Here is a 19,438-nt window from a genome sequence, read left to right on the forward strand (position 1 = left end):
GATGAAGTGATTTTATTCTGGTTCATTTTCATGCCTTCATGCTGCTCCAGGCAACTGGCTGCCTCTCATCTGTTTAACTACCTCCCCCGCCCCCCAACATTAGCATTTAGATTCCTTCATTCAGCACCAGTTCATAGAGACTGAAATGTCACGTCATTACCTGGAATCCAGGATTGTGACTCTCGCTGGTGGTGACTGATTTTCGGGGAGGATTTCACCACAACCGTGATTCAAGATGGTCGTGACCAGTGTTCATCAGAGACGACGAGGATTATCTAGCTAATACAGACAACAGCTTCCTACCTTTAGAACGACAAGTCCATCATAATCTAAATATTGTTGACAATACGTTTTTATTTTATACGTTTTAGAAGTCATTGACAGCAGACTGAGGTGGATTAATGTAGCGAAAGACCCTCCTGCTAGCAAAACGCTGAAGTTCTGGGAGAGAAGTCTTTACATTGTCATGTCTCCTGATCCACCTTTGGAATCTAATCGTAGCTCTGTATATCGATGATGATGATTTTTAGTTCCAATAAGTACTTCAGGGTTTCCGCCTGATAGTTTTGTGAACGTTTCCTTCGAGGCACTTCTGCCATAAAACCACCATTAATTGTGTCCACCGCCATGTTGCGAGTTGCCATTGTATTTTATCACATGATCATAGAATATGAATATTTCTGGTTTCTGCTGAGACTGAGCATTTATGCGTATGGTGTGCTGAGATTATGGAGGTGCGCCACGGACTTAAGGGTGCAAGATATGATGATATTAGACCAGTGATTCTCAACCATATGGCGTGGCCCATGGTTGGGCCGCGAACGCCTCCTAGAGGGCCGCTAAAAGTTTTTTGTTTTACACCTCTGGGCCGTGAAGGCTGCAAGATGCTCACTTTTAATACAATAGCCACGTGTGGTGGCAGTAGTGAGTCACTGAATTGACTTGACAGCTGCAAATCTGTGATAGTTACCAACTATGGAGAAGTTCTGATGTCGCCCCAACAGTAAAAACTGTTCATGAAAGCACCTGTTAAAGCAGTTTTGAAAAGTAATCAAATACTTAAATACTTTCATTTACACCTTACTTATATCTTCTTTGGAGTTTAAATAAAATATATATTTTATTTTATGATATTTAGACATGGTTTTATTATATTTATTTTATTCAGAATTTTATTCAGTTTGCATCAAGTGTATTTTTTTTTTTCTTTAGTAAATGTGATCAACATGACTTGCACCTGGTTCTGCTGCTGGCTGGACTTTTCAATGACAAATATCTTTATCACATGGCTTCATGTCATTTCACAAGGTTTTGCTTTGTTTACGTGTAAGTAGATTAAATATAGTTATAGATCATAAATGAAATCCAGAGTTATGAATCAGTTCTATTGAATGGGCCCTGGGCCCATTTATTCAGGGAAACGTGGGCCCTGAGATCAGAACACTCTTGCATTATACCATGAACGATTAGAGAATGTTGACTCTCTAAGTGAGTAGATCCCATGGATTGTTTCAGTCACATTCTATACGCTACAGATCTAGACTCATGGCAGTGCACAACGCTCATTTATCGGAAAGTTAGATTCATGATTTTGTAAGAACCATGAACCATTATTTTCTGACCTTGTGTGTTACCTTATTTATCATTGTAGATGTGCAATATGAACTTGGATAGCCACCGAATACCAAGGAACGAATGTCTTTATGGACACTTTTGATCTGTATGGGAATAAACAGCGTTAACGTCCTGTTTTGTGCCTGCAGTGAACAGGAACAGGAAGTTTGTTTTGTCTTCAAGAATAAAAGTTTGGCCACTTTTTGGATTCGGGTACATGTACTGTCATAAATAAACTGCTTATTCATGTGTGTGTATTAGCAGCATGTTAGCCAGTAATCCATCAATCTAAAGTACTTATGAGTGTGTTGTTCAGTCTGGTTTTGTTGGTTGAACTGCATCCTGTTTATTTGCTTGCTCTCATCTCTACTTTGTGTGAAAGGTTTTTTGATGTAAATTGTGGTCGAACATGGAGCCCTCGGTCTGCGTCGTCATTGCTTCAGGTTCATAGTGTGATGTGGGAAGGTTCTGACGTGGGTTTGATAGTGCATCGGCTGATGCTGCAAACAAGGGCATGAAGGAGACAGGTGTGACCCGGGAGGAGATAGTTTAAGGTAGAGAAGACTGATCTGCTGGGGCAGCCTCTGAGGAAATTTGATGCAAATGAAATTCCACTGACTCGGATCCACTCACCGATTCAAAGTTTCGTCTGACCATAGTGATAGTAATGAGTCATGCTGTGTGCAGTATTCCTCCGGACAACCGCATTTGCGATGCGTCTCCTCTCATCCTTGTTCCGTCCTCCACTATCGCCTCCGACGTTCTGTCGGCTTCAATCACCGCGGCTGAAACATTTCCCTCTTTATCCACAGTTTCAGGCCGTTACATCTGTCTCCAGCCAGAAAAGTGGATTGAGTAATAGAGAAAAAGGCCGAGCCGTGAGACAAGATTTTGAAATGAGAGCGAGAGAATAGACGGGTAATAACGCGTGGCAGTGATGGATGGAAGGTGAGAAGAAGGGATGGAGAGCACCGAGGGGGAGAAGCGTAATCAGCCTCTCACCCTGACTGGGCATATTAATGAAGCTTCGAGGGAAGGGACACTAAAGCATGGCGGGTCATTGTCCTTCACTCTGACCGTAAACATGACCTACAGCAGAGGAGGAGTAGGGCATCTATAATGTGACGTCGTCCTCGACTGAGGCTCAGCACACTGTGTGCCAGCTCAGCCTGCTGCTGGTGTTTACCAGGCTAAAGTTGGACCTTACAGTGGTGGCGTTCATGAGTCAGATCCCTTTTGGGGAAATGTCTACTGCTTAATAAATATCACCACACTAAACAATTCCATCTACATAGTTGAATTTACGCACTACTATGCTACACAACAGTAGCAGTGTAGCATCCTGTGTGTGATGCTACTCTACATACAGTTGCTCAACGTGACGCTTCATAGATGATACAGTCCACTATAGCAGGGGGTCTTAACCTTTGTGATCTCAGGGTCCCCGTTTTCCAGAACAAATGGCCCATTCAATAGAACTGATTCATTACTCTTGATTTCATTTGTGATCAACAACCATATGTAATCTACTTACACGTAAACGGCGGCATCACTTTCTTAATCATTTTTTTCTTTTCAGGAACTTCTCCATCATTGTTTACTATCACAGATTTGCAGCTGTCAAGTCAATTCAGTGACTCACTACTGCCACCATACGTGGCTAATGTATTCAAACTGACTCGCAGCCCAGACGTGTAAAACAAGAAAACTTCTAGTGGCCTTCAAGGAAGCACTTGCGGCCCAACCGTGGGCCCCGGCCCTATGGTTAAGAATCCCTGCACTATTCGACACCATGCATTAACAGTAAACCATAGTACCACACTTCACTATTTCATAGTATTGTACCCTGCAATAAAGTTGACTACCGGTCCACATTAAATGCAATAAACCAAAAACCAAACCAAAAACAGATTTTTCTCAAACTGTGGCGGAGTGCCCCCAACCCAAAAATAAATAAATGAAAAAATCGTAACGTAGCCATTCAAGCAGTAGGGGTAGAGTTGTTATTTACTGAATTGTTGACAATAGCAACTCTAGTTTTTAATCACGAGAAGTAAATCTCTCTCCTATCAGCAGCGGTCCATCTCTTCACATGTCCGGCCAGAATGCACGACTTGAGTTCCGCAAGCAACGGACTTCAGTCATTATGATGTTTCTTTCTGGATTTTCCGTGAACAATGTTCATGTCCACCTCGATGATGCGCTACGTGTTATCCGCTTGTTTCCACTTCTTGATCAGGTGAAATTTCATCTTTAAAAGGGGATCATTTTTCTCGTGTAGCAGGAACTTCAGTACGTTAGCAGCAATATCGGTGTGAAAACTCTTGTGTTTCAGCCCTGTGTTACATGATTGTATCAGATGCTCAAAAGAATGTTGTGCTCATACGTCGTAGTGGAAATATTTCCGCAGCCCAAACTTCATTTCTTTGATGATGCAAGGGTGAAGTGAGGCGAAGCAAGAGAGTCTCTCTGTGGCCCTGTACCTCTAATTAGGACAAAAAAAACGAAACAAATCCTTCAGAAAAAACAGCTTTTGTTCTCTTCTCATGAATGTAGACACGTCCCAGTTGATGGGGATTTCATGAGGAATATTTGTAAAGGGCACGTTTGTTCATCTCCCTCTGATATTGTTTTCTCCCACACCAATAAAATGTGATGCCTCACGAGAGTTGAGTGGCACGGTGACTCACGGAGGCTCAAACCGAGACGACTTAAAGTGGTTTCATCTTCTGCTCACTTACTGCCTCCTTCTGCTCTTCCTCCAGATATTCGCACGCGATCCTGATTCTTTTTCTTGGCTTAATGGTGTGATTATTCTGACAAACAATTTATCTTCTTCTGCAGCGTCCAGAGAGCTCTAAGCCAATTATGCTGTTATTCAAACCCAGATAAAAATCGTCGGCTAATGAAACAGACAATTACAGAACAATGGCTGTGAGTGAGGAAGCTCTGGAATATACGGAGTGAAGATGAGACAGAGTGAGTGAGGATGTGGTGAGAGCAGGTGGAGGATCAAACTGGTCTGTCACCTGCTGCTGTTCCAGATGTTGGTCGCTCCACCATCAGCGCAGCTGGTAATAAGGGAGCAGGAGGGGATCTGTTGGACTGTGATCGGCTGCTGCTGATGCTCTCCAGGAAAGGAATAGGGAGCCATCCACATTTCTGTCAAGCGATTTTAAAGGCAGACATCGCATGTTAGTGAGATCACTCGGTTCTCGCTGCGCTCTCCGTCGGCGCTCTTCTCTTTCCTCAGTAATAGCTGTGATTTTCTGGGTGAAATGCGACAGCTGGGAACGCAGACTGGATGAAACTATATCCAACTTTGATTCATCCAGAGCAGCGCCACGAACGCCCTGCAGTCAAACCAGAGGAAGCCAATGAGAGAGCAGCCTCCGCACCTTCATGTTCAAGACCTTATTTCTGCAATATTTCTCTCTTATTTTGAGGAGTTACTGAAGATTTTGGGGCTCATTTGAGAGCGGACCCTGCCGTCTGGTGTCCCGCTTCAAATATCCATTTCGTCGCTGTTTATGTTTTTACTTTTCATACATTTTAGCTGTCACAAAGAAGCTAAATCAGTTATTGGAGGTGAAGAAGAGAGTGCAGGGAGGGGGAGGGTAGATGGTGTGGATGGAGCAGGGGTGGCCATCTAGTCAGAGGCTAAGAGCCACATTGTTTTGCTGTGTTGCTGTATAGAGCCACATCCTCCAAACATGTAAGGCTGTAAGGCTCAGCTGAGCAGCTGGTCACATGACTTTGCAGCAGTATAGCAGTGAAAGCACCTGCCTGGGTGTCACATGGTTGCTGGTTCGCGTCTGTTGTGCATGTATTTTTTAAATTCATACATTTTACCGTGATCGTTTTTGAAATATCAAGTGGCGTAGATAGAAATGTTTGCGCTCAGACAAAGTTCTGGAAGCCAGACAGCTTGGATGCGTGAAGGGGAGCGACTGTCTCGGCTAATTCTCTGTCTGCGGGCTGGACAGATGTTGGTGGCTAATTTCGAATCTTCACTGTCAGATCAAATATTTGCATTCATTTGAATAAGGTGAGCGGGTCAGTTTGTGTTAATTATTCACAGCAGCTGCAGACTGATGTGAGTTTGATGGATTTGGCTTCACTTCCAGACGTCTCATTCAGTCTCATTCAGGTTGAAAATGATCCAGAATGAACCATAGTTTCGATATGTACTTTTAAAAAAAATCAGGGTCCTATTGCAAGTGCATGTTTGAACGCTGTGTGTCTCTCTGCAGGTGGAAGAGATCCGGGGTTTTATCGAGGCGTTGGCAGAGAAGGTCGAGGAGGTGAAGAGGAAGCACAGTGCCATCCTGGCCTCACCTAACCCTGACGAGAGTAAGTCTTTTTCCCATGTCTTTGTGGACGTGATGCTTTTCTGAGTCGAGGATGCATTCATTCATCCGACGGAGCAGGATTTAAACTTCCAAAATAGTCATGTGATACTGGCACAAACTGTCAAGGATGGCAATTGAATTGAATTGAATTGAATCTATTAAAACGTTTTATTTCTAGGAGACATAAATATAAGGTCATTATTTGTAAAAAGTAACTGGCCGGTATATATTTCTGGAGCCGAATATTGTCTAATGCCTGTGTAAGCAAACCAGGGTGGTGCAGGTTTTTATTCCAACCCGGCTCACTGACCATTGTCAGTCTGGTGTTGCTTGTTTCACCTGACACCTGATTGGTCGAACTGTGTGTGCTTCATTGGTCGGAACATAAACCTGCACCACCGCGGCTCTCTGAGGACCAGCTTTAGGAGCCCTGGTTTGTTTTGTGGAATTGTTTTCCCGTGATGAATATTGCAAGAAAGAAATGGAAAGCAGCAGCCAAAAGGCTTCGGAAGCTTGCTGCTATTGTTGCACTCTCGCTGTAAACTCCCTCGGCCTTCTCACACCTCCTCCTCTGTCATTGATGTCAGAGTATTGATCAAGACCCCTGCGCTCACCAGAAAGATGCTACTGATATCAGTATCACCCCCCGCTCTTGTTCCGCACCTGATCCCTTCTTACTTCCCACCTGCTCGGCCGGCCATTGATTTGCTACGCGCCCTTTCTCGCCTGTGTGTGTGATACACTGAGCCACCGACGCTGCGATACAAATTCTTCCACCATTCGTTCCCTTTGTGACCAAAAATCAATCCGTATATGTGCGTGTGTGTCTGTGAGTGATAAATGCACATCAGTCAGCGGCTGATGGAAATGTCAGGGTCCTTCATTACGCAGAGGTCACTGTGTTCGTCTGTGCGGCCGCTGGCACCGGCGAATCATCTTAATGACGGGAGCCTGTTTGGAATTATTGTTTGAGTTGTCGCTGTAAAATCCACACGAGTGTTGAGCAAGCTGGGCTGGAGTTTTCTGCTGACCCTCGTGTTGCTGCAACAAGATGTCACGCCTCGGAGGAAGCGGAGGGATTCATTCTGTATCAAGAGGAATTGGCTGTTCCACATGCTTCCATCCAGGAGTGGCCCACCACCTGGTGAGTCCAGGGGATGATCCTGGGAGATGAAGGGAAATGCCGTCAATCTCACCTGTAACCCCAAAACACAGACAGAGAAATAACAAAGGTCAAGGAAAATGCACCTATAAGTCACAGATAAACTGAATACAATAGAAAGCAGTGCAATGAACTGCTTTTATAAACAGATTTTATGAGGTTTCTCCCACACATTTCATTTATGGTTATTCAGTCCGCTTTATCTTCCGGTCTATGGTTGGAAAAAACATATGTCTATTGCCAAACACAAGCATCAACGATGACACATCGGTGTTGTGCTTGCTTTACTTCTCTTCATCAATAAAGTTGTATCATTTTGTTTGGCACAATCTTCCCTAGGATAGATTTAAACAGAATATTAGAGCAGCCCACAGAGCAGTGATGCTTCCAGTCCGAGCTTATGCCTGTAGCCGGTGTCAAACGTCAGGCTCGAGCGCCAAAGTTGGCCTGCCACGTAGGTTAAGCGTCCCATGTAGTTTGGTCTAAACTACTGATTTGAAGCTACATCATCGCCGCTGAATGTTGATATTGTGACTTATAATCTACAAGCTTTGCTGACCAACACATTCTCACTCTTCAAATATCGACATGAGTCAGCCATGGGTTGGATGCTGACACATTAGGCTTTCAAATGAGTCCCATTCGCTGCATTTCCTGATGGTGTAGGTAGCATTTCACCTGAAGAAAATTTGGGGTTAATACTAAAGTTCCTTGCACACATGCGACGCAAATGGTTCCTTATGGTTTATTTTGTGAATTCTGTGTGACATTTGGTGTATATGGTAGATGGTGTATGATTATACAGACGATTAATAATGGCCATAGTTCATCTCTCTGCCCGAACATCAGATAGCTGCCGTGTTTCTGCTGCTCTCTGTTGGAGCACAGAGGTGGGCAGTTAAATATCCTAAAGGGCCAGAAAGACGGCGATGACTATGACGTGTGACAGAAAAAAAATCTTAAGTAACGTGGACAAAATGAACCATGAAAGGTTCAATTGAAGCAAGGATATAAAGAAGTGTAATTACACCATGAAACTTATTTACATGCATCTTATTTGAATAGAAATCGTAATAAATCTATGGACCAAACATCAAAGATAAAATGGCAATTTATTTCAAAATATATTTTGGATTTTCTTTCAACAAATTTTGAGGAAAATACTAAAATGACAAACCAAAAGAAGAAACAAGAATTTAGTCGTGAATGTCTTGTCTTTACTGTTGAACTAGTACTGGCTAAAACAGAAACATGATTATATATATAGTTTAAGCCTGATCCCATGAGGGCAGCAAAAAACACAGGCAAAGGCTGCATTTGGCCCCCGGGCCGCACTTTGCCCAGGTCTGTTCTAGTTCTAGCACACTCAGTTGCAGAAACACATCTCCTCAGTTAACACCCACCTGCCCTGCCCCACCCCCACCGTGTGGGGAGAGTTGATGTACGTCAACGTAGTGATGGCCACAGGGTTAATGCCAACCCACTTCCAGAGCTGAGACACACACATAGTGACGCACATCCTCGCGCAGAACAATCGCCTATATACCGTATTGTAACCCATCCACTATTTAAAAGCAGCGTTGAGATATTTACATGTTTTTGTAGGTGTTCGGAGGTACTTTCATAACAATGACTGGTGTGTCACTGATGTCGTGTACTGTGGTTTGCTCACTAATGTATTCCCAGAATACATGTATTTGATGAAACAATCGCTCTATTCCTCTTCTGCTTTCCGTTTTCTTCTGCTGTGCTTCCTCCCATTATTGTGATCAATGTCGGCTGTTAGCTATAGATTTCCCTATGAAGGTCAAAAGTCAATGATGATGGGGTCCCTCGGAGGCTGAAATGAAGTGGAACTGTGTTTTAGTGGATGTGCTGGTAATAAACCCCCTGAGTGTTTGATGCATACCGCTGACTGGAATGTTATTGGGAAATCATTCTCCGACACACAGAGATAGTTTTTTTGTGTTTTCTCTTGTCTGCTGTCAACAGTTAGCGCCGCACTCCACTATCTCGTGATTTGCACTCAAGCCTCCCGAGTGTGAAATTACTCACCAAATCTCTCCAGTGTTTGTGTAAATTGGGAGACGTCCGCGCTTTTCTCTCTGCTATAGAGGCTGATCATATATTCGTCTCTTCATTCTCATCCCTGGAGTGCTGTTTTATGACTTCTTGATTACCATCAGCCGCTCATATGCTAATGTCGCCAGAGAATAGAATATATGTGTTTTTCTTTTTTACACATTTCACAGCATAACTTTCTATCTCTATCTCCGACGATCCAGCCTCCGTTCCTCTCCAGTTGTTGCTTGTAGTTAAGATCTGATGTCATTTTCCTGTGGGCCTTGAACTTTTCTACAGCATTCTCTGCGGGTGAAGAGCGGTCGCAGAGTAAATAAATGCCCAACACTGCCAAATAATAGACCCATAGAAAACAAATGACAGCTGTTGTTGAAGCTGAATACAGAAATCAATAAAAGCTCAGTCCACTGCAGGAAATCAGCAAATGTTAATAGAAAAACAGTGACATGATGGATCAAATCTCTTTTGCAGGGACACAAAATCGTGGAGAAAGTGAACAAATGCGCCGCCGTTTTGTGGCATCTGTATCAATACACAGTGTCCTCTGGTGGATTTGTACCTGGAGGATATTTGATAGCGTTCCTCTCCTCGTGTGTCGCACCACGCTCGGCTTTTAGTGTCTAAACAGGAATCCTTCCTGACTCTTAAAAAGTCCTCCACACAGCTCCGGGGATGCTTGTTTTAATTGCTGCCTGAGAGTGTTCCTATTTTCAGAGTTAGTTTTGGCTGAGAGTTCTCCCACACTCACGCTGCCGTATGCCAAAGCCCTGCCACCAAATGTAAGTGTTGTGTAACTTCAAGCTCCTTTGTCTGTCTTCAGTCCTTCAGCTGCATGCGTTTGTTGTTCGCCTCACGCTTCTGTCCTGCTCATGCACTCCTCAGTTAACTGTAAAGTTTCCGGTCTGTTTAGAAGTATTTGGAATATTTTTGTTCGTTTCAAACATGCACTTTAGTTTGCTGATTCATATAAGCAAACCATCTGTTGTTCCTTCAGTGGCTTCCGCCTTTCAGTCTTTGAGGAGGAACCAGAGAAGAAATAATTAAAGCATCTAGTCAGATGGGAATCTCGGACGGAGGCATCTCAGAAACGTTTCAACTCAAAGATAATGACTAGGAAAGCATTCTAGTGCTTGCAGACCTCCATCAAGATTGTGATTTATGTTTCCCACTTTGTAGGTCGTCTTCCTATATACTGCAACTGCAATGTGACCCTAACAGGCTGTGTACTGGCCGGTGTCTTGCGATACGACAGATAGACAGGCAGGTGATATATTGCGATACCTAAGTTTAGCAATATATTGTAATAAGAGCCATCATTTTAGAGGGGGTTTATTGTCAGTCCAGTTAGACCCGCTCCACCAGTGGAATGAATTGTCCCCTTGTTCAACAAGACTCCAGCATACAGAAAGAAAATGTTAGTATTGAAGATGTCACAAATGCAGAAGCACATCCCAGTATCTATGTATTAAATATTGACAGAGTTGACATAAAATAAATAATATAATATCATGGATTTTTTTTTGGAAGGTATTTGAGCGTATCAATATGTTCTTACATTGCTAAACACGATGCCTCTCCTCTTCCTCAGTTGTACCTGAGGCAGAGATTGTTGCCATTAAATATCAGCCTGATTCTGCCATCATCAATTTTTCATTCATTCTTTATCTTCTCCTTATTTCTGCGGGGCGTGGGGGTTGGAGCCTGTCCGAGCCTGTTAAGACGAGAGTGGGCACGTCTCCGGTCCGTCACAGGGCAGAGCGAGTCAGACCCACCAGTCTCACACACACTCACCTTGCTGACTGTCAATGAGTGTCTGGACCGTGGGAGGAAACAGGAAGATGCTCATCTGACTGACAGAATTATCCACGGGACTTAAAAAGCTTCAGCTTTTTCACAAGTCATTTTCTGATGTGTTGCGAAGGAACAAAAACCAGAACTTGACTAACCCAATTCTGGTATTTTTAAACCCCACAAACTAATACAGATATTGCGAGTGAAACAGCCCTAGTTTTCTCCTTCCAAGCTATTTCAGAGGGGCACTGATGGCTGTCGTCAGGACACCAGTCCTGGTTCTTGGTCTTGGAAAATGAGATGCAAAATCAGGAAGTATAGTCCACCCTTGATAGGTGGCCCTCTAGTATTGGCAGGGAGGCAAAAGAAATGTTTTTTAGAGATCAGTTCTTCGTCCTTCAACCTCCTTTGCATGGAGCGAATGTATTCTTGTCTGAACGAACCATACTGTACTTCATATTTTCCCAGGAGGCTCTCTGGCCTACATATAATAAACCAATTCTGCCTGCGGTTCAATATTTAGGTTGTTTTTGACATGTGGGTCAGTGGAAGCTGCTCTGACATTAAAAATATCCAGATGAGCAGCTGTGCATTTCCACTGTATTTGTGCAACAACACAGCAGACGTGTGCGAGTGATGAGCCCGGATTCTGTCTCTCCCCTAAATACACCTGGACTCTAGACGGTCAATAAGCGGCGCAAACACACACAGAACTGGTAATATATTTACAGAGAGGCAAGCAGGGAAAGACAAAGACAGGCAGAGATGAAGGGAAAGATAAATGGCTGCAGGTTAGAGATTGCAGAAGCAGCGGTTGACCCTGTTAGAGCTGAGAAGAAGAATCGTTGCTGGTGTCTCGCCAGTGTCACAGCACCCTGACATCAAACTGACACACACATTGTGTCGATATAGTAATTGAATCCGTCTTGTCGGCGTGGGAGACAGATGGTGACAGACCAGATAAAAGCAAGCGGAAGTGATTTACGGGAAAATGGAGTTAAAGATTCAGTTAGTTAGGCAGCGGATTAAAGCTTTTGAGATAACTCGAACTGTTGGATCGACATGGAGCTGCTGGCTGGAGCATGTGACATGTTGTTGGTGGTGTTCCGAGTTAGCGTCTGAATCATTTAAAGATTCCTCACTCCCGGTGGTCCAGAAGGAGCTCCCACTCTTGCTCACACCTGTTGTGTGTCTTGTGCAAGTGAGAGTTATTATTGAGTTGTTGCCATGTTAGTATAGTCATATTTGGAGGAAAAAAGATGCAGATATGTTGATAGGGAGCTCAAACACGACCTGAGTCGGGCTGCTAGGATTGTTTCAGAAGGTGGCTCCTCTACCTGTGAGTCCACTTCCCACAGAGGTTCTCCACTCTGTGCCCTCTTCTCTGAAGATATTCCGCCAAACAGCAGCGTTGCATCAGTGAATTTTGGCCAATGAAATGCAAGTCTCTTGACTCGCGATATGTGAGGCGAGATTTGGTCGGCAAAAGAAAATGGCGGTGCAAAAACAACTAGAAAGAAGGTTGATTTTTTATCAAATTCATCTAAGACCCTGAAATTGCAAGAAGAAGACAGATGTTTTTCATACCTCCACAGCGCAATCCGCAGCGGTGCAGTGGTACTGTCTGCGCCGTAGAAAGGTTAGTGGTGCATTTGGCTTAGACATACATGAGAGTCACTTCTAAACTAGGTTTGAAAACAGGCTCCAGCATGGCGACTGACTCATGAAACAAAATGGGCAATGTTCTGAACTTGAGTCATCAATCCCTCAAGTCTTTTATTTACATTTAAGTGCTCAAAATGTACTGTTTTCACCCGCATGGTCGAAGTTCTGACACTACAGCCGGTCTCAGCTGCTGGAGATCGGCCCTGCGGGCGAAGCTGCAGACACGCGGGTGAAAACAGCGCATTTTGAGCGCTGTAAGGTCTGTGATGTCATCAGTTTGACGTGATAAGGCTCAATATTTTGGCAGCATAACGCTCTTTCGCCTGTAAAAATCTGCATCTTCGTATAAGCTGCAGGGTTCAGACAGCACAACATATAGAGAATGAAAAAGTGAAATGTGACAAGGTCCAGCAGCAGTGATGAGCTGGGCAGCTCCCACCAAAGCAGATTTCAGCTCATTCAACACAAACTATTTCCATTGCTAAGCAGAGGAGGGATAAAGCTCCAAAGGTTTGAAGCATAAGTTGACAGGGGAAGGACAGATACATTTATTGAGCCGGAGGCAGAAGTCCAAAAAGTCAGTGGCGATTTAAGAGCAAAGAAGAAAATTCACAGAGAGGAAAGGTCAGCGGACCATTAAAGATGGAGGGTCCGGAGTGACAAAATGACCAGCTCAAGAGTGAGGAAGGGGGACTGTGGCGTTGACAGTCATCCCACACAGGAGCACAGACTCCGTCCACATTCCCCAAATAAGTTGTTCACAAGTAACCATATTAAACTGTATGATTTCTCTCCTCTTGCCTGCGCTCTGTGCATCTTTCCCACCCGCTTCGTTCTGCCGCTTTGAAACAATCTGAAGCTGGTGAGAGGGCCGACTGCACACATCGCCATAGCAACACAGTCTTAATGATGGCGACAAGCATGACCTGAAGATTCCGTTGGAGAGTGTCTGGGAGAGGGATGGAGTGTGAAGCCACAGCTCAATTGACTCCACCGTTTTGCCCTCTAATTTGCTCCCCGCGTGCTTCTACTTATTCATCAGTGTCTGCTCTCATTCCCAAAGCCAATAATGAGAGTGAATAGATCGCGCCTCCTCTGTTTGTAGACAACAGGGGGAGATCTCATCCAAGTGCTTAACGTTCACAAGGTGGAGCAAAGCTTGGCTCCACTTTATGACATCATTGCTAACCGGTTATGGAGACCTCTTTGTGTCTGTATGAATTTTTGTTTCTCTAAGAAATACCATTGAAAAGTGGTCAATAGCTGCCTTTAAAGTGTTTAAAGTTGTTTTTCAAATCCATTTTTAGCTCTCTTCATCTGCATCTTTATTATGCCTTGGATCTCACTACACATTTCGAATGATGTTGCTGCCTTCAGTCTCTATTGAAATGTAAGCAGGAGACTCATTTTAATGTAGTTTTTCTTCACTCTGCTTTGTTTCCAAGTGTTTCCTTGCTTTCATATTCCTTCAAGACGTGTTTTGCTTTAAAATCGTTTCAATATTTCATTAATCTTATCCACTTCAATCCCAAAGAAGGTAATTGTGTAACTATGCAAATATCATTACTTTGTTGAGCTCATTTAGCAAAAGCACGGTAAAAAGTTTGTTTCATAAAAAGCCTCCCTAATCTGTGTGTGGATAATATTGCAGTGCCTAATGGGCTCCTCCATTTATGCGCCGCAGGATCTTCGCAAAAGTAGAAGACAAAACGCTTGCGCTGCAAAAACCTGAACCAGTGAGGCTCATGCTCGCCATGGCATGAATGTTTTCCACAGCTCTGAACAGTTCAAGATGAGGGTTTTCGAGAAGCGGCCAGAAGCAGTTGGTTGTCGAATGACCAGCAGGGTTGAGTCTCTGCATTATGCAGCCAGTGGTGAAAGGTAAATGCTGACTCATGTCTGGAGAAGGTGGCGAGCGAACGTGCTTCCTCTAGGGTCAAAGCAGCTGGTTAAGAGGACGCCTGCTTCTGAGGACCTCAGAAATGGAAACAATACGTTTTTAATAGATTTATTCGGTGTGGCTAATCTTGTTTTTGGCATGCGCCGCGTTACTATGGCAACCATGTGGGCGGGGGTTGTTGTAGCCACTTTAGTGAGCAACAGTTCAGCTGAAAGATCGTATTGCATTGATTGATTGAAATATAGCCCTGGTTCTCTGTGACCCTACTCGTGTGGAAAAATGGAATGGAAATTTGGATCATACGGGATGTTCTTTTTTAGCATCAGTGGTTGCCCGAGCATGTCAGCCTTCTCCACCTGAACATATCTTAATCCCTGGTCACCAACGTTTTTTATCTCCTCTCTTCGCGTATAAAACCATTTGTCTTCCTTAACTTTGTCTCCAAACATTTTCCTTTTTACCCATCCTGTCACTCTTGCATCACAGTTGTCACCTCCCTTTCTGCCTTGCCTGCACTCTCCTCTTCACCTCCCTTGATCTTCATCCAACACTCTGAACGACTCCAATTGAGGCCCATACAAACTGCTGTCTTGAAATTATTTTTCAATTTTTTTGTTAAAAGACAAAATAAATATCCGGTTAAAATGTGCAGAAATGTGAATCAGAAAAAAAAAAAAAAAAAAATATATATATATATATATATATATATATATATATATATATATATATATATATACGGATCAAACAGTGACGGGAAGTGAGTGAGCAAATATAAAATTACTATTAAAAACTATCTATATATACTTTTTGGCAACCAAGTAAAATCTTATTAAAAGTTAAATTGATTGCAAAAAAAAAAAAAGTAGATACACGGCAAGTGTGTCTGAACACTTCTCTTGCTGTAACAAACGAAGCATGGTGTGAAATTTTTAATTGAGTCTATCAATCTGCTGCAAGCAGCCGGAGCTGAATTGTCATGTATATCGACAATAATATGTGTCTCTGTGTGTGAGTGTCCACAGCTTTATCCCGCCGGGCCGTATGCAGCACAGTCCGATGCTCAACGATACGGAAACACGACTGCTATGCAGATCACAAGCTAGCTGTGCTCTGCCGATCCTCATGTACTGTAATTGGTTCACTACTCCAGCTCTAGCTGTAACAGTTTCTGTTTATCATCCTCCAACTCTCATTAAAATTCATACCTCCATGTTTTATTCAGAATTGTCCCGTCATCACTTTCTGCCTGCCTATATATTTTTTTGCAAATGTCGCCTCAGCATTGCAGCGATGTGGACTTTATTTGAGGAGGAAGGTTTGATGTTTTGTTTGAAGAAAGCAATTTGGTTTCATGGCTTTCCATTGTGGCGGCTACGCAGCAGGTGACTATTCCACCTATTGAAGTGTGTTTTGACCAAGTCGGACTTCAATCCACCCTCAGCGTTTATCTTGCATTATGTTTTAAGATGAAAATGCACTTTGCAACTCTATCTCAAATGAGGTTCAACAGTGTGGTGAGTGGAATCGTCTGCAGCTGAAAACACAAAAACAAATAAACTAAGGTAATTTAACTGAAGCCGTCGCACACCTAGTCTTATTCATCTCTTCTGCTTGTAGCAAGAGGCCCAGACTTTTCTGCACTTCTTCTGTTGATACTCTGATGATCCAAGAGTCATGTTAACAAATTATTAAAGCCCGTGAAAGTACTGCCGCTGATGCCATCTGAACGTATGAAAACGTGGGACTCTAATCGTATTAAGATGATGAATTGCTTTGTCTTTGCAGGCTTCTAAAAATGGCAATTAATGCTCCGGGGTAATTTGTGCGACAGCTCCTCTGTTTTTCTACTTCCCCTTGCTGACTCTTATTCTTCATTTCTCTTCTAGTTCCAGTTTCAGGTCCCCTCACTGTTTGATCGGGTGAAAACTTGTGTTTCTGTTCACACCTTGTGTCCTTTCTGCAGAAACCAAAGCTGATCTGGAGGATCTCATGGCAGACATCAAAAAGTTGGCAAACAAAGTTCGCTCCAAGTTAAAGAGTGAGTATGGCACCTCCTCCTCTTGTCCTGTCTTCAACTTCAAGAGCCACAATCAATACACCCTCAATGAAGTCTTTAAAACCTTGGTTGTCAGCGTGAGTGAACTGTTGAGTTCAGTTGAATGGATTAGAACTCTACCCCTGCATGAGATGGAGACCCTACAGTATCAGTCTCACTGTGGCCCCACTTCAGGTTTATCAGGCTACTTTTATGTGGTGTCATTTTCCATCTCACAATGCTACGACGATTTTTAGGGTTCAACTGAAGACAATGATGATTTTTCCAGCTTAGCATCCATCCTTTAATTCGAGGTTTTCTCTCTGAAGAGACCCAACTTCTCTAGAGACCTCTGGGTAACGCCTGGGTCACCCAGGAGGCAGGGTCGGACCCTGGGTCTCCTAGACATTCCTGAAGCTCCTCACCAAGTGAACGTTTCCACTCTGAGCCTCTTCTGGATGATGCGGCTCCTATTTCCCGCTGAACTTCACACAATATATATTTATACTTCATATATACCTCAACATGATGTCGTTATTGTTACATTTCTCTGTTTGCTTGGTGCCATGTAACTCTAAGTTATGGACAAAATCGTGAGGACATGTATGAAAATTTCAGGTGATCCATCGCTAGGATTTATACACTTTCAAAAAATAGTTTCCTTTCTCACGAGGTTGGATCCTAGAGTGATGTTTGAAGAGCTAATATTTCGTAACATCTCATTTAAATAATTACATAGAATAACCAAAGCTCATATTTTTGGAAAATAAACAAAGACGGCATCAGTGAGCAGCTGCTCCAGCTTCAAAGAGCTCCACTGTGTTTACTCTGGCTGCTAAAGAGGACAAGAGACACAGATGGCCTTGCTCATGAGCAGCTGAATATGCAGCAGATAATGGTACTCGCTGCTTAATAGAGCTACTCTTGCATGTCAAGTTGAATCAGACAATGTTGCCCTGCAGATCATCATATTAAAGAAGCGGTGAAGTGTGTGTGACAGCGGCGTGCAACTCTCTAAAGTGAGGTTTAAAAGTCATACTGTATGTGCTGAACTATGCTTGAAGAATCTGATCCGACGCTTGAAAGGGATTTACGTCACCAGTGGTTATATGAGTGTTGAACTCATCAGAAGGTTACAGACATGTCCTCTTAACACTTGGACATGTGGGCGAAGTCATCGTCTTAGTGCTGATTCATCGACTTTAATTCACACTTGAACACACAAACTGACGAATGCTACACAAACATACTGTGAAGAGAGCTGACAGATTTGTAGTGGGTCCCATCTCTCACCCTCAACATGTTTTATGTATGATATGTAATCTGCTACTTTCCCCAGTGTATTTATCAGTAGGCGTGGAAGACATCATCATATTCAGCTCAGACTGTATCTGCCGCCAACCTTTTTGCTGTGCTCTTCGCCTTCACGGCTCTTTTTCTGTGCGCTGTCGTGCGAGGCGGCGCCAGTCTTACCTCTAGTTTTCACCGCAAGATGCATTTTCCGCTCCGTCCCCTGCAGGGCTCAGGTGTGCGGGCAGCTAAAGTGGCTGTCTCGGGGAACTCTTCCAGTGTGCTCTTATCTGGCCTCCTGCTTCAAGACACTAGCATGTATGAGTCACACATTTGATGGAACCGGCGCCAGGTGAAGCAGACTCTTCATCACATGCGGTTGCCAGCATTTCAACGTCCTTCCTTTTTTGAAAGATTCTTAATTCATGAGGCCAGAGTTCACTGTTTATAGTATATATATTTGAGGGGCCGATGATATGAGGGTGTCTTCACAGCAAAACTGTGGTCTTTGAAATGAAGAATTGGCCAGACTAATAGTTTGGACACGTCTTCTGATTCAGTGTTTTTTCTTCATTTTTACTGCAATTGTAGATACATACTGAAGATGTCAAATATATGGAATGTCGCAAAGAAAAAAATGTTGAATAACTCTAAATATGTTTCATATTTTAGATGACAACAACTTTTTGTTTGGCAAACCCATGGCCTTCTTAATAAACTTCATGATGTTGGAGACCTTATCAGGCGACCACATTTCGAGAAGAGTGAGTAGTAGAAGTAGTTATCAAAGGAAAGGGTGGCTGTTTTGAAGAGTCAAAAATATAAAACATTTTTTGAGTAATTACACACGTCTTTGTTTACTACATTATTCCATATGTGTTCATTCACAATTGTGATGCCTTCAGTAAGAATCTATGTAAATAAGGTCAGGTTTTTTAATGCAGGAATTTACTACTGTTGGGTGTGAAAAATAAATTAAAAAGTTTTTTTTCGTTAGCTTCTCTCCTGTTAGGGTAACTGAACATAAACTAACATTCACGCCTACGGATGATATGGCGACACTAGCTCACCCCAGTATGAGTTTGGACTGTGGGAGGAAATCAGAGTGGCAATCTGGGGAAAACAGAAGCTCAAACACAGAGAAAATGCAAGTTTACTGCAGAGAAGAGCTGGATTTGAACCTATGACCGTCTTGCTCTGGGGCTCTGACAGAAACATGGCTGCCAGTGTCAGGTCATGCTATGTGGGTAAGGTGTCTTGTTCTAGGACACCACAGCTGTCCCTCATTGTTGCTCCAATCCCTAACCACTATTCTACCGTGGCTGTTCAAGGGCATGCTGTCCTGGGTGTTAGGGGTCAGTTCCGATCCTCCCCATAATTCACCACAGTCTTTCATGGTCTAGCTCGTTCATTCCCCACATCAGGTGTCCTGAGCGTCACTATGCCCACAGTAGAGTCACTAGCGACCGTGCTGCTGGGATGGCGTGGTGCTCTCTGGTGACAGGCGGTAAGTCTCAGGGTTCTTCCCAAACACTTTAGCAGCATAA

General features: G+C 43.4%; 1 protein-coding gene across 5 annotated transcripts in view; it reads left to right on the top strand.

The window, feature by feature from the left end:
* stx1a (syntaxin 1A (brain)) overlaps positions 1-19,438 on the top strand; it is a 51,697-nt gene that overhangs the window by 19,203 nt on the left and 13,056 nt on the right. For all 5 annotated transcript variants that reach the window (XR_008415644.1, XR_008415643.1, XM_053872128.1 and 2 more), the window contains exons 3-4: positions 5,868-5,967; positions 16,530-16,604. Coding sequence is in view for 3 of the 5 variants with exons in the window: in XM_053872128.1 (XP_053728103.1) it covers positions 5,868-5,967; positions 16,530-16,604 (175 nt within the window). In the remaining 2 variants the exon portion in view is untranslated. The remainder of the gene's footprint in view (positions 1-5,867; positions 5,968-16,529; positions 16,605-19,438) is intronic.

This window comes from Synchiropus splendidus, chromosome 8 (assembly GCF_027744825.2).
Source record: "Synchiropus splendidus isolate RoL2022-P1 chromosome 8, RoL_Sspl_1.0, whole genome shotgun sequence".
Lineage (NCBI taxonomy): Eukaryota > Metazoa > Chordata > Actinopteri > Syngnathiformes > Callionymidae > Synchiropus > Synchiropus splendidus.